The 13,478-nt window shown below is 41.8% G+C and overlaps 1 protein-coding gene across 1 annotated transcript in view; it reads right to left on the bottom strand.

Moving 5' to 3' along the window:
• Window positions 1–3,254, bottom strand: part of LOC109032462 (proclotting enzyme) — a 48,100-nt gene extending 44,846 nt beyond the window's left edge. The window contains exon 1 of the mRNA XM_019044607.2: window positions 2,317–3,254. Coding sequence (XP_018900152.2) covers window positions 2,317–2,344 — 28 coding nt within the window. The 5' untranslated portion in view covers window positions 2,345–3,254. The remainder of the gene's footprint in view (window positions 1–2,316) is intronic.
• Between the last annotated feature and the right edge of the window lie 10,224 nt (window positions 3,255–13,478).

Below are 13,478 nucleotides of genomic sequence, written 5' to 3'. Positions count from 1 at the left end.
ACTATAAGAAATTGTACAGCCGGCTACAGAAGCTGTTGGAAATCTTACAGCCCGGTTTAGGTCTATGGTATTTTGGAACACAGATTCTACTGCCAATTTTTACCAGGGGATGTAATTGGACCCGTCATCACTGTCTATAGTTTAGTGTTCTCCTATTAAAAGCTCATGCATGCGCGGATATTTTGCAACGTTGCAAGTGAGATCCGTGGTTTTGGAGGTAAACCATGGAAATATTACCCTGCTCATGTAGAAAATCCCTGAGATCGTGAATTCGTGATTCGCGGCGCGGTTCGCGATGTCAGGACGGGGACGGTAGAGTACCGTGCTTGCCGTTCTGCACCGAGTAAAACGGCGCGCGGGTGCGTTGGCGAAGGCGATTAAAAGTGCCCTTTGTGCGAACGACCAGGACTCCGGAACACCGACAAACAACCGAAGCGACTTCGCTTTCTATTAATTGTAACAGCACGAGACGGTTTAGCGCCCGTGCGAAACGCGGGGCGTTGCAACATTTTGGGGGGAAACCTAGAGTACCTATATTGAGAGAGTATGGCCACTGGGCCCCATGGAGAGGTTTAGGACCCAAAAATGGCGGTGCTTTGTTTTGGTTTTGTAGATGGGAGGGGGGTCATTGCCAACTTTTGACCGTTATCACCAACCGCACTTGCTGCCAACCTTACTACATCTAAGATAATTTTTCTCAAAAATTGCACACGATTAGCCTTAAAAATATGTAAAGAAATTTGAGTAAATTTCTCGTTACGATAAGCAAAGAAAACTACATTTTGAGTCATTTTGCATTACATTAATTTATGGCGTCCGCCATTTTTGGGTTCTAAGGGCTTCATTCAGCCTAAGATGGCTGAGCCAATCAGAGGTGGTAACACCAGTGGCCATACTCTCTCAATATAGGTACTCTAGGGAAACCTGCGCTCATCCAGAATCGTGGAGATCCCCGTGCTTTCATGGTCTCCCCCGCAACCACATTTGCCGAATTCCCATCAGGCACGTAGCCAGGGGGGGGGGGGGGGGCAAAACACAAAACCCGAAAGCAAAAAAAGGAGGAAGAGAATGAAGAAAAGAAGAGGTAGAAAATAAGGAAAGACGGTAAAAAAGGAAGCTTGAACTTTCAAAATGCGATCAAGTAGAGTTAAAATTTCCAAAATTTCCAAATTTCCCAAATGTGTCGAGTGCAACAATTTGAAGGTGTTCTAGGCTGAAAGTTAAAAAAAGAACTTGATTTTTCTGCAGAAATTGATGGATAATCTGCGTCACGGAAGCCTCAAAATGCGTCCGAATAGATTTAAAATTTAAAAAATTTTCTGGGCCCCAAACTCCCCCTTAAGTCGTTTGTCCCCCCTTGTAGAGGGGGGGGGGGTAGAACCTCGCTCACCCGACCAAACCCCCCTCGAAACAGAATCCTAGCTACGTGCCTGCTTCCGATTGCTGCCGTCACAAGAGAGTCCAAAATGGAAAGAACTTTTCCATCATCAGAATTTTACATAGACGTATATTAGTGGCATAGCCGTACATTTCCACGCGGGTAAGGGAAAATCCTGAGGTTTAAATATCTCACAGGAGTCCTGAGGTCTATAAAAATCCTAAGAATAGGAGAAATTGAAATTTCGTTTGAAAAATATTAAGATCTAAGAAGATGGAAGCTGCAGAGTGCAGACCTCGGAAGTTGATTTTCCTACACCAGCGTTTAAGTCACCCATCTGTTAAAGCGTAAATTCCGAGTAAATAGTAGCAATATAATATGATACGACTTTGCTATAATTCATATATGATAATGTTTTGTTATGGTGTAACATTGGTTGTACGCTTTACAGAAAAATCCAACAAACGAAATAGGCGGGTTGGTAAACATAGCCCTTTTCCTGGTTGCGGCCACCAATCTCTTTTCTCCGTGCAAATTGCTGGATCCACCTCTGATTCCGCTCTTCATCCAATTTTCTGCGTGAGACCATCTTAAAAAAACTACTGAACAAACGGTGAGCTTTTTTTTACCAGCTCTAATTTTCTCGATCAAAAATAGGAAGATAATAGCAACCAAACCGAAAACCCGAAAAACCGAGAATAGCAAGATCATCAAAATTAAAATACCCTCAGAGATTATTTTACCGTGAATGTGAATTCGTCAGCGTCTCGGTTTTTAATGATAACGTTAAACCTTCTTCCTTTTCATTAAACGCTACTCGACTTTGGTCGAAGCCATTCATCACGCATAGCCTACCATAGATACGCTAAGAATCATCATAACGCATTTCTGAATAATTCGGTTTGATTATACATTATAGCATCTAACCTACTTCTTACCTTGTGATAAAAACCATGGTTTTGGCATATTCTGCAGGGGTGACAGTCACTGCAAGGTTGAAAAATCCGTTAGGGTTGGTTCCGAGCAGTTTTACATCACTTTAAAACTCAAAGCACATCCATTGAAACTCCAGTCGTGTCGCAAAAAAACACTTCAACAAAGAATCGCCTCTCAACATCTGCTGTAACTTCGCGAGTGGATCAATTAGATTGGAATTTTAAAGCCTTGGTTTTAAAAAATAATCGCACACTTTATAACACTACCGATCGATCGGCCAAAAAAAAAATCAATTTTGAGAAATTCTCCCCGAATGCTCAGTTCCAGGGAACCCAATTTTTTATGCAATCGACCTCTGTCGCATGAATTCAAATTTACATCAATCGCACACGAAAGTTCGAAACATCAAGTTGAATAAAAGATCCGAAGTATCAACGATCGCTATGATGTACCAGAAATTTTTCGAAATATATTTCTTTCCAAACAACTTTCATAGAATTTGTATCGAGCTTGGATCAAATCAAATAAATTAAAATTCAATTTAATTCCGGTATGAAGAAGAGTTCGTGGAAATTTAACGGCCGCAATTTTTCGAAGGTGTGTCTAAAAGGTCCACCCATCAACAGTACCAGAGATTTGGCGCGCACCGATACATAACACACAATACACACGTAGGGATGCAATAGAGGTAATAGACGATAGCCTATACTGCAATAGACTATATACGGGAATATACGATCAATAGAATGTATTGTTCAGTAGGATCGGGACCGGAGACGGAAGCGAGACGCGGGTTTGGTATTCGGAGCTTGGATCATTTCCCGTTGTGATCGGGGCGCATGCGTGAACTGATACCGCTTATCTGGCGATTTCGAGCGTGGACCGGCATTAGCGAGACCCCGAGACCTTGAGTTCTGACTCCGTTGAGCGCCATCTATCGACAGAGGACAGCGGTCGACTGAGGCCGGTGGTGAGCAGAGCCGTCTGCCTCTGCTATGATGGTGAGTGACCCAAATCTCGGAGGAAAGTGAAACCTTCTACCACCACTCTCACTCATACGCCCCGGCCGGCCTACCGCCGCACAGGAGTCAACTATACCGACCGATGCTGAATCGGGAGAGGGGGGGGAAAACGCTGCGTCCCCCCTCCCCCGCATCAGCCCCTCATGAAGTGCAGAGTCTCTGCTTCCCAAATAATACGGAGGTGCGATTTTTTTTTTTTTTTTTTTTTTTTTTTTTTTTTTTTTTTTTAATTCAATATTTGAAGCATCTAATTCAAGTGAAAGGGTACGCGAGATAATGGGTGTGGAAAAGGACATCGTGCACGATATCAGGTCCAAGCAGTTGGTCTGGTATGGACATGTGCGAAGGATGGCAGATGATCGGTTGCCCAAGCAGGTCTTCGATTGGGTTCCTCCCGGAAGGCGACGGCGTGGACGTCCTGTGAAAGGTTGGCGACAAGGGGTGGAGGAGGAGATCAGAAGGTGCCAATTGCCTGATGATCTCTGGGAGGATAGGGGGCAATGGCGATTGGGCGTCGCAGAGCGCGAGGCGGCGCTATAATCGCGACTTTATGTATGTATGTGTAATTCAAGTGAATTGGCTAACTCAGTTAGAACTGGAAAATTCGTCTTATTTGTAAAAGACAACAGTTATAAGTGCGAAAAAATTGGCATAATTTCAGACAAAAATGTAGGAGGTCCACATTATTCCGCGGCAAAGCTGTACTTACTGCAGTCTTGAGTCAAATATGGTTTTTCGAAAATTTCAAACTTCGAAATTCGTTTGTTGTGTGTTCAAAACGTCAACAAGCATACATGAAATGCACGGCATGCACCGCTCTTTTACCCAACGTGAAATGAAAAAGACCTTTTTATATAGACTACATTTTGCAATAAGGAACCATCATTTTTGGCTCATTTTAGAAATAACATGCTATTGGTTTCCCTGAGCAGAAAGATGCTTTTGTGGAAGAGCTGGGGCTAGTGGTTCCTTATTGCAAAATGTAATCCATATAATCTATGGTTACATTAGTCATTAATACTAAAAGAATAAGAGTAACGCTTAACGTATAACGCCAACGGCACGAAGCGCTTCGGGGGTTGGACCGGGAACAGTCAGGGGGCGTACCTCCCAGTTCTCAATCCAGACGGAATTTGGGTTTTTTTTATTATTATTACATTGGAAAAAAAACACATTGGATCTAGAGTCCAGACTCTTCAAAACATCGACAAGAAAAAATACTCTTGATTCAATCGGATTTTTGCTTAAATCAAGGACCAAGCCTCTTAAGTTGAGCGGATTTCCTTTTGAATTAAGCAAAAATCTGATTGAATCAAGGGTATTTTTTCTTGTCGATGTTTTCAAGAGTCTGGACGCTAGATCCAATGTGGGTTTTATTTCTTTTTTTTTCTTTTTTTTCTTTTTTTTTTTCTTTCCAGTGTATTATTATCATGAAAATTGTACGAAAGAGGATTCATTCATTGAAAGTTTCCGCCATCTAGTCCATCGTCTCAAAATTACAAATCTGCATTTACTGATCTCTTCGATCTTACTGCAGAACAGAGATGCGGTCTCCATGTGTATCTGATTTGGACCAGCGTGCGGCGGTACCCTGCCCTGGCCGCCGCGTCGCTCCACCCGCGTTCACGCGAGCTCCAGCGCGCTCGCTCATGATGACCTTGACGTCTTGGGGGTGAGCCGACCCCCTCCTTGCCTCCCTGCCCCAACTTCTACCCCTTTCTGTGATGTAATAAAGCTTTGTCTCGACAATGGACCAGGAGATGTATTTTATCGCTCCCGCATACCAGCGCAGCGCCTCGGATCTCGGAACAGGTGAATCACGGGAGGGATTTTCGTGAACTCATCTCAGACAGCCCGACCAGGATCTGATATTTCGATGTATCCCAGGCGGAGGAACATAATGCAATGCCAGGGTTGCGGAATTGACTGAAGCATATCATTCTTCAAGTGAATATGACTTTAATATCTACCCGAAATTGTACTTCTCTTTTTCTTCCTTTTTTCGTTTTTTTTTTTTCTTTTTTTTTCGATGAAAATCGGATGGATTATCAGAGACATTTTCGTTTTACAAACCCCAAGAGCTCCTGATTAAAATGAGGTTTGCAGGTGAAAATGTTCCACTTGTGAACGACGAACTCTTTACGTTAAAATGTTTCACCGAATGATTGGGTCATTTTCCCGCGCAGGATATTTACTTTCTAAAAAAGAAAGGAAGTATGTAAGACGCACTTTCTACACACAAATCGTACCGTATTTTAAGAGAAATAAATTCATTTTTTCTCTTTTATTTGTCTTTTCTCTTATTTTTACTGACTTAATTTGTTGACTTTAGACTACTGGTGCCAAAACGTGCTTTACGAACATCACATGAAAAACCAAGTCGCTTATTTGTACTACGGCGCCTCACCTCCATCTCCAAGTTGCTTATCGGTAACAAATTACGAAAACCTTTCCCATCGTATGGGCTTAGAAGAAACGTTCAGTTGAGGATGTGATACCTCTTACGAAATTTGGTCGATCATTGCGAGTCAAGAGCATTGTATCACAGGTCTATGAACGGGGAATCCCGGGTGACAGTTCTTGGTAGGCGAGGAGGCTGCACCATGACGAAAGCTGTACGTAATAAAGTTTATAGCAAGTCAAAGAAGGCTGAGTGATCTCAGAGCTCGGAACTGCAGGAAAAGGGTTAAGGCTAGTGGAGTGTTTAATGTCACTCGCCTACCTGATAAACGGGTCAGTTGCGCTGATGGTCACAAAATCTTGTTTTGATATGCTTGATTCTTGTAGATCAGACAAAAGTAATAGCATCCGTCCAAAAAGCATCTTTCTACGTTCAATATTAACTGAGATATCGCCTTTTAAAAAGTCGGGTTTTTGAAGTCAGCCACCGTGGTAATGACACCCTTGGTTTCTTCCACCTTGCTTTCAGTCGAGTTTCACGTTAATGAAACATGCAATTTTGTGCGTCAAACCGAATGATGAAAGCAAGGTGGAATAAACCATGGATGTCACTACCGCGGTGGATAAAGTAAAAAATCCGACTTTTCAAACGGTGATATTTCGATTAATTTTGAACGTATAAAAGATCTTATTATTTTTAGCCAATCTCCAAGAATTAAGCATCAAAACACGATTCTGTCACCAGCGCAGCGCAACTGATCCACCCGTTTTGATAATGCCTTAATGTTAGTCATCGTCCACTGCCTGGCTTAGGGGCTGTGCTCAGCTATGTAACAAGTAGGTGATATCAAGTATCTATACTATCCAGCATATATCTTGACTTATCATTACAACTTCCTGCATCACTTTTCCAACGATACCACACTTCAGAGTGAAGCCGTGAACTTGGCAAGAACGGTTTTCAACTGGCAATTCTCTCTCCTCAACGTTCCTTATCGCACATATCAGCATTGCAATATGGAGCTCACAAGAGCAACGAGTGTCGGATGCTATATTTTTCCTCTAAAAAAACCTGCCTTCATTACGTTGAATTTATTCGTCAAAATTGGTAAGTGAATTCTTTAGCCTCCTGACAACAGAATTGCGATCTCAAAATTTGAGAAAAATGACGAGTAGCTGAAAAAATGGAACGAATCTATGCGACATATCGCATATCGTTCTGACAAAAAATATAGCGTCCATTGAATCACCTTAATACTGCCATGAATTTGGTTTTGTCTGATACGTTCGGGCGCTTTTCCGTAAATATTCACAAAACACCCCTCTGCACTTAAGCATCGATAAGTCAATAATAATTTTTTGTAGACAATGAATGGTTCCCTCATTTCGTGGATGGTCCCATTTTAAAAGAAAAAATCAACGCGAGGGTCTCAAATTTTTCTTGACTTTTCATTACCATTTCACCATCGAATCACCTTTTTTTGCGATTTCTTATATGACCCCATGTAAAGGATTGTACATGATGACTGAAAGGGTCATAAGGGTCACTATACTTGACTTTATGACCATGTCTCCAATGTCTCCCATGTCTTCCAGTCTCCAATGTCTTAACTGCAACCGAACATAATATCTGTCTCAAAACAAGGTGAAGAGCGGCCGCGGCGTTTCTAAAAAAAATCACCGGAGGATAGATCACGGTTACAGTTTGGCGACCGCTGCGGCGACTATATGCAAAAGAAAGTGATCTGTGACAGTGGTGTTTGTCGCATTTCGAACCGCTTAGCGTGACGCTTCATTTAATGCTCTTGAGTTTTACAATTATTCCTCGGCCGCGTCGCGTCGCGCCTCGCCTCGCCACGCCGCCGCGCTCAAATTTCGTCAGTTCCAGCCTTTATCTGCTTTCCCTCCGAGGAGAGATTCCGAAGAATGGGTAAAATCATCGAGTTCTTGCGCTCAACGAGCACTATCATAGGTGATAACATCGCGCTGCGCCTTCCAGTGCGGAAGTTGTAAAGTTGCCGAGAGTGGATATCGAAGTGGCAGGACAAGCGGAAGTCGTAGTATCTTCGTGAGAAGGGTATGAACCATCTCCAGCTATAGAGCGCTTGACAGCTGTGCTGTACCGTTCTCCGATTGGTTCCTCATCGTGGAGCTTTTACCGCGATTACGATGAACTTTGCTTTAATGGAGTTCCTCATGGAAAAAAAGAACTAGATCCAGCCTGCTGACTATGGAAATTCATAGACAAGCGATCGACAAAGAAGACAAACTGAAAATAAAGCTACCCTATTGGTTGAAATGAGTGGTTCCTATATAGACTACACTGGAAAAAAAAAAACACATTGGATCTAGAGTCCAGACTCTTGAAAACATTGATAAGAAAAAATACTCTTGATTAAATCACATTTTTGCTTAAATCAAAAGGAACTCCGCTCAAATTAAGAGGCTTAGTTCTTGATTTAAGCAAAAATTCGATTGAATCAAGAGTATTTTTTTTTTTTTTCGATGGTTTTAAGAGTCTGGACTCTAGATCCAATGTGTTTTTTTTTCCCATTGCAATTCAATACAAAAATTCCCTACTTTTGCAGGTCTCCATTACTTAACGAGACATACTCAGAGCTTTACGTGAAGGCTGATACTTGAGTTGAGAGGAAAATCTACTCAATAGATTTTATGAATTTTGTCGATCCTGTCAATCTGAAAAGGAACGGCTATAGGTCATTTCTTTGTCTCCGTCTTGCAGTTAATTGCTGGTTATTACATCGATCAAGTGGCCAGAACGCCTGGCTGATTAAGGAAACGCAAAATGTACTTATCCGATTACACTTAATGGGGCACAGATTCGCAGAGATAATTGAAACGTTTGGGGTCGAGGCACCCCGCTGAGCAGCGATCAAAATAATTAAGCCCTTAAAAATTATGATGACACTGTTGCAAACGAAATGTAGGAGACTAAAAACACATTCATCGATTAAAACTATTATTGTAAAAATCGAAATCAGAAAGCTCAAAATTCTTTATCTCAGCGATGGCTCAATATTTATGTCGTAGGATGAGGTTAAAGTTACAGTAAATCATTAATCCAGCTGTTCTCGACTGGAGTTTCACTTGAGAATTTAGTCTCAGTGACTGGTGTAAGTGAATTGTTTCGAAGAATGACGTTTAATTTGTAGCGCTTTTGGAATTTTGACTTACTTTCAAGTCCAAATTTTATTAAAGTAATACGGCTTATCACTTTTTTGCCGAGAAAATAATGGAATTCCTTTTTTTCTCATTAATGAACGATTTTTAGAGGATTATTTTCTATCAAAATGTCTTTTGTTGATGCCTCTAAACGAGAAATTACGTAGTTTTTAGGTACTTGCGCTTACACTTAACTTTTTGATATGACCATCTTAATATTTCAAAAAATTTAATCACAGCTTCAATCAAATTAAAATTATTATTGTTTTATGAAAAGAAAGATAAGAGAGTGCGAAGTAACGATTTTTGGACTGATGGTTCCCGACATACTTCCTCCAGTGGCGTGGCGTGCTTTGCGATATATCGATTGATCTGTCTTTTAAACCTACGGAAAAAGATCGATTGACAGGATGTTTGCAGCGAACACCGTGTTAATCGATTTTTTACCACGGATTCAAATGGGGAAATATCGATAGTCGATCGTTCACGCCACGCCACTGACTTCCTCCTCTCATTTGGATAAGTGGTTCGGAATTTCATTGTCAATCGAGTCCTGATTACAGTGCTTAGAGACGTTAGTACAGAGTCTCAAAAATATATTGTCTCAGCTAGGGCCGGATTTACGTTTTTGGCGCCCTGTGCAGAAATTTTCGAGGCGCCCCCCTGGCACGCCCCCCCCCCCCCCGCCCGCGCATTTCCCAACCCGACGGTCTTCTTTGGTTACTACGTGCTAACTCAAACTAAATACGAATTTATCGAGTGAGTGAATGATTCTGGGGCAGAAACCAAAACGTATTGTCGCGACACGGGACAAACCGCCTCGCAACATTGTCTTGCCGTTCTTGTCTGTGTCTCCATTGCCTTTATACAATCAACCAACAATCAGAGTTTCTGAACTTTCGACGCAATTCCCAATTTTTTGCAGAGTTTGGAAAAAAAAACCCAAAATTTGGCGCCCCTCAAAATCTTGCGCCCTATGTGCAGCTGCACCGATGCACCATAGGTAAATCCGGCCCTGGTCTCAGCCTAAAAGAGACGAATTCTCCAAAAATATTAGCAGTAGAAGGTAAGTTAGGAGCGCATTTTCACGTAAAAGAATTCAAATTATCAAACACATCAGTGCTCAGATTACGCTTGGTTGGATGTGAGTTTATGGTTCCACACTGTTGCACTCGGAAGTTCCTCAGTTGGAGAAAAAAGCAGGTTTGCGGAGAAGTGTGAGAAGGATTCGAAGAAATTCTACTCGGACCGGGCAGTGATGCAACCTCTCGTTTGCTCCGAGGCGATTATGTATGTGGGATTGCATCACAACCGAAACGAGAGATGTGCGGCACGTATATTGGCGCGGAGCCGCGGCGACCGCATCGGGAAATACGGGGCGACTCATCATTCTCGGCATGCATGGCCGGAAACAATAGCTCGGAATTGGCATATGGACCGAGGCAGATCCTTGGACAAACGGGAACAAGGATGTCGTCGCGGGAACAGTGGCTGATCAATGCCCCCTGCCGGTCTCCGCGGTGACTTGAACGCAAGGTAAACAAAAAACGAGGTGTCCCGGGGCACGGAATTCCCCCTTACGTGCGCGACTGCCCGCAAAAGTTCGGGATTTGTCGTTACGAATTAGTCGTCTATCACAAGTGCCATACGACGTTTCGAAATTTCCGCCGCCATTTTATTTTTTTACAGAGAAATTGTACACCGAAAAAAAAGATGCTGCAGTAACATCCCGGATGTTACGGTTGTTAAAAAAATGTGCGACAACTCTTGGATGTTGCTATCAACACTCTGGCAGTTAACGTAGCATGATAGGATGTGAAAATAACATCCTAGGATGTTACTTTAACAACCAGAGTGGTAATGACAAAATCCAAGAGTTGTCGCACATTTTTTTAATATCCAGGATGTTACTACAGCACCTTTTTTTTCGGTGTATGTTGAACCGAATCTGTTTGAAACTTTCACTGAATTTAATCGGCAGCAAGAAGAAAATTCAGTGAAATTTTTGGACAGCTTCGTTGAACGAATTCTTTGGGATAAAAATAAAATGGCGGCGGAAATGTTTAAACGTCACATGGCGCTTGAGATCCTTTGGCTGGAAGGTGACGAATGAAGATATATATCTATGGCGAGAAAAAAACATGGAGATACCGACAAATAATTCACTGTGCAACAAAAAAAAATGACAAAAATGTCTCCCGGACGAGATAAGGTGATCCTTATGTATTTTGAGGCGCTAAATCCGAATATGACCTCCGTTTTTTCCCATCACCCTCCAGTTTTCCGGAAAAGTCGATTTTACCCGGAAAAATGGCCATTTTTGGGCATTTTTGGTGTTTTTGCGACTAATACCCCCTGCAGAATGTAGGTAAAATTTTTCTCCGGTACGAGAAACGGCTAATCCGATGTATTTTGAGCCGCTGAGTCCGAAAATGACCTCCGTTTTTTCCCATCACCCTCCAGTTTTTCGGAAAAGCGACTTTTCCCCCGGAAAATGAGCAAATTTGAAGTATATTTGTCATGCATGCAATTTATTTGTATAAATTTTTCTGGACCCGTGGTACAGTCATTCTTATGTATTTTAAGCCGCTGAATCCGAATATGACCTCGGTTTTTTTCCATCACCCCCCAATTTTCCGGTAAAGTCGATTTTTCCGAGCCTAAATTTGTGTATAAGCTTTCCCGGACTCAAAGGGGATCAAAAATATATTTTAAACGTGTCCGCGACGTGCGATACATCGATTCTTATGTATTTTGACTCGCTGAACCCGAATATGATCTTGGATTTTTCCGATCACCCACGATTTTCCCGGAAAATCGATTTTCCTTGGAAAACTACCTTTTTCGGTGTTTTTTGGACGATTTTCCTGTTGTGAGGAGTCTAAGAAATTTTCTGAGATCCTCTCTAGGTCTCTTCTGCTATATTAAGAGCAGCTGAATCCAAATTTGACCTCTATTCATCTCTGACAACCCCCCGTTTTCTAGAAAGTCCGATTTTTCAGGGAAAAAAGCTTTTCCGAACCGTCCCCACCTCCAGGGAAATTTGAAAATTTTTCCGCACGTGTGATACATCGATTCTTATGTAATTTGAGCTGGAAAACCCGAATATGACCTCAGAAATTCGTTATCACCCACCATTTTTACGAAAAACTCGATCTTTTGGGAAAAATGGGTATTTTTGACCATTTACGGTGTTTTTGCGACTGTTGCTCCTTGTGGAATGTGCGTAAGATTGTTCTTAGCTACAAATTAGATTGTGCATCAGGTATTGTGAGTCTCTGAATACGGAAATGGCCTCTATTTTTTTCTATGAGCCCTCAATTTTGTAAAAAAGACACTTTTTGCCGGGAGACTGAGTGAAATTGACTTATTTTAGTCTGGCATGCAATTCTTTATTTAAATAATTATCCTGGATGCGTGAAGGGGAAATTCCTATGCAGTTTTAGATGCTAAATGAGAATATGACCTCAAATTTTTCCCATCACCCTCCATTTTGTCGGAAAAGTAGATTTTTCTTGGAGAACGTGTTTTTTGGTATATATCCGAAATTTTCCCAGAAAATCGAGTTTTTCGTAAAAATGGTGGGTGATAACGAATTTCTGAGGTCATATTCGGGTTTTCCAGCTCAAATTACATAAGAATCGATGTATCACACGTGCGGAAAAATTTTCAAATTTCCCTGGAGGTGGGGACGGTTCGGAAAAGCTTTTTTCCCTGAAAAATCGGACTTTCTAGAAAACGGGGGGTTGTCAGAGATGAATAGAGGTCAAATTTGGATTCAGCTGCTCTTAATATAGCAGAAGAGACCTAGAGAGGATCTCAGAAAATTTCTTAGACTCCTCACAACAGGAAAATCGTCCAAAAAACACCGAAAAAGGTAGTTTTCCAAGGAAAATCGATTTTCCGGGAAAATCGTGGGTGATCGGAAAAATCCAAGATCATATTCGGGTTCAGCGAGTCAAAATACATAAGAATCGATGTATCGCACGTCGCGGACACGTTTAAAATATATTTTTGATCCCCTTTGAGTCCGGGAAAGCTTATACACAAATTTAGGCTCGGAAAAATCGACTTTACCGGAAAATTGGGGGGTGATGGAAAAAAACCGAGGTCATATTCGGATTCAGCGGCTTAAAATACATAAGAATGACTGTACCACGGGTCCAGAAAAATTTATACAAATAAATTGCATGCATGACAAATATACTTCAAATTTGCTCATTTTCCGGGGGAAAAGTCGCTTTTCCGAAAAACTGGAGGGTGATGGGAAAAAACGGAGGTCATTTTCGGACTCAGCGGCTCAAAATACATCGGATTAGCCGTTTTCTCGTACCGGAGAAAAATTTTACCTACATTCTGCAGGGGGTAATAGTCGCAAAAACACCAAAAATGCCCAAAAATGGCCATTTTTCCGGGTAAAATCGACTTTTCCGGAAAACTGGAGGGTGATGGGAAAAAACGGAGGTCATATTCGGATTCAGCGCCTCAAAATACATAAGGATCACCTTATCTCGTCCGGGAGACATTTTTGTCATTTTTTTTTGTTGCACAGTGATACA

The sequence above is a fragment of the Bemisia tabaci genome, chromosome 2 (genome assembly GCF_918797505.1).
Source record: "Bemisia tabaci chromosome 2, PGI_BMITA_v3".
NCBI lineage: Eukaryota > Metazoa > Arthropoda > Insecta > Hemiptera > Aleyrodidae > Bemisia > Bemisia tabaci.
Note: the sequence above shows the minus strand (reverse complement) of the source record. Positions and strands in the feature narration are given on the sequence as shown.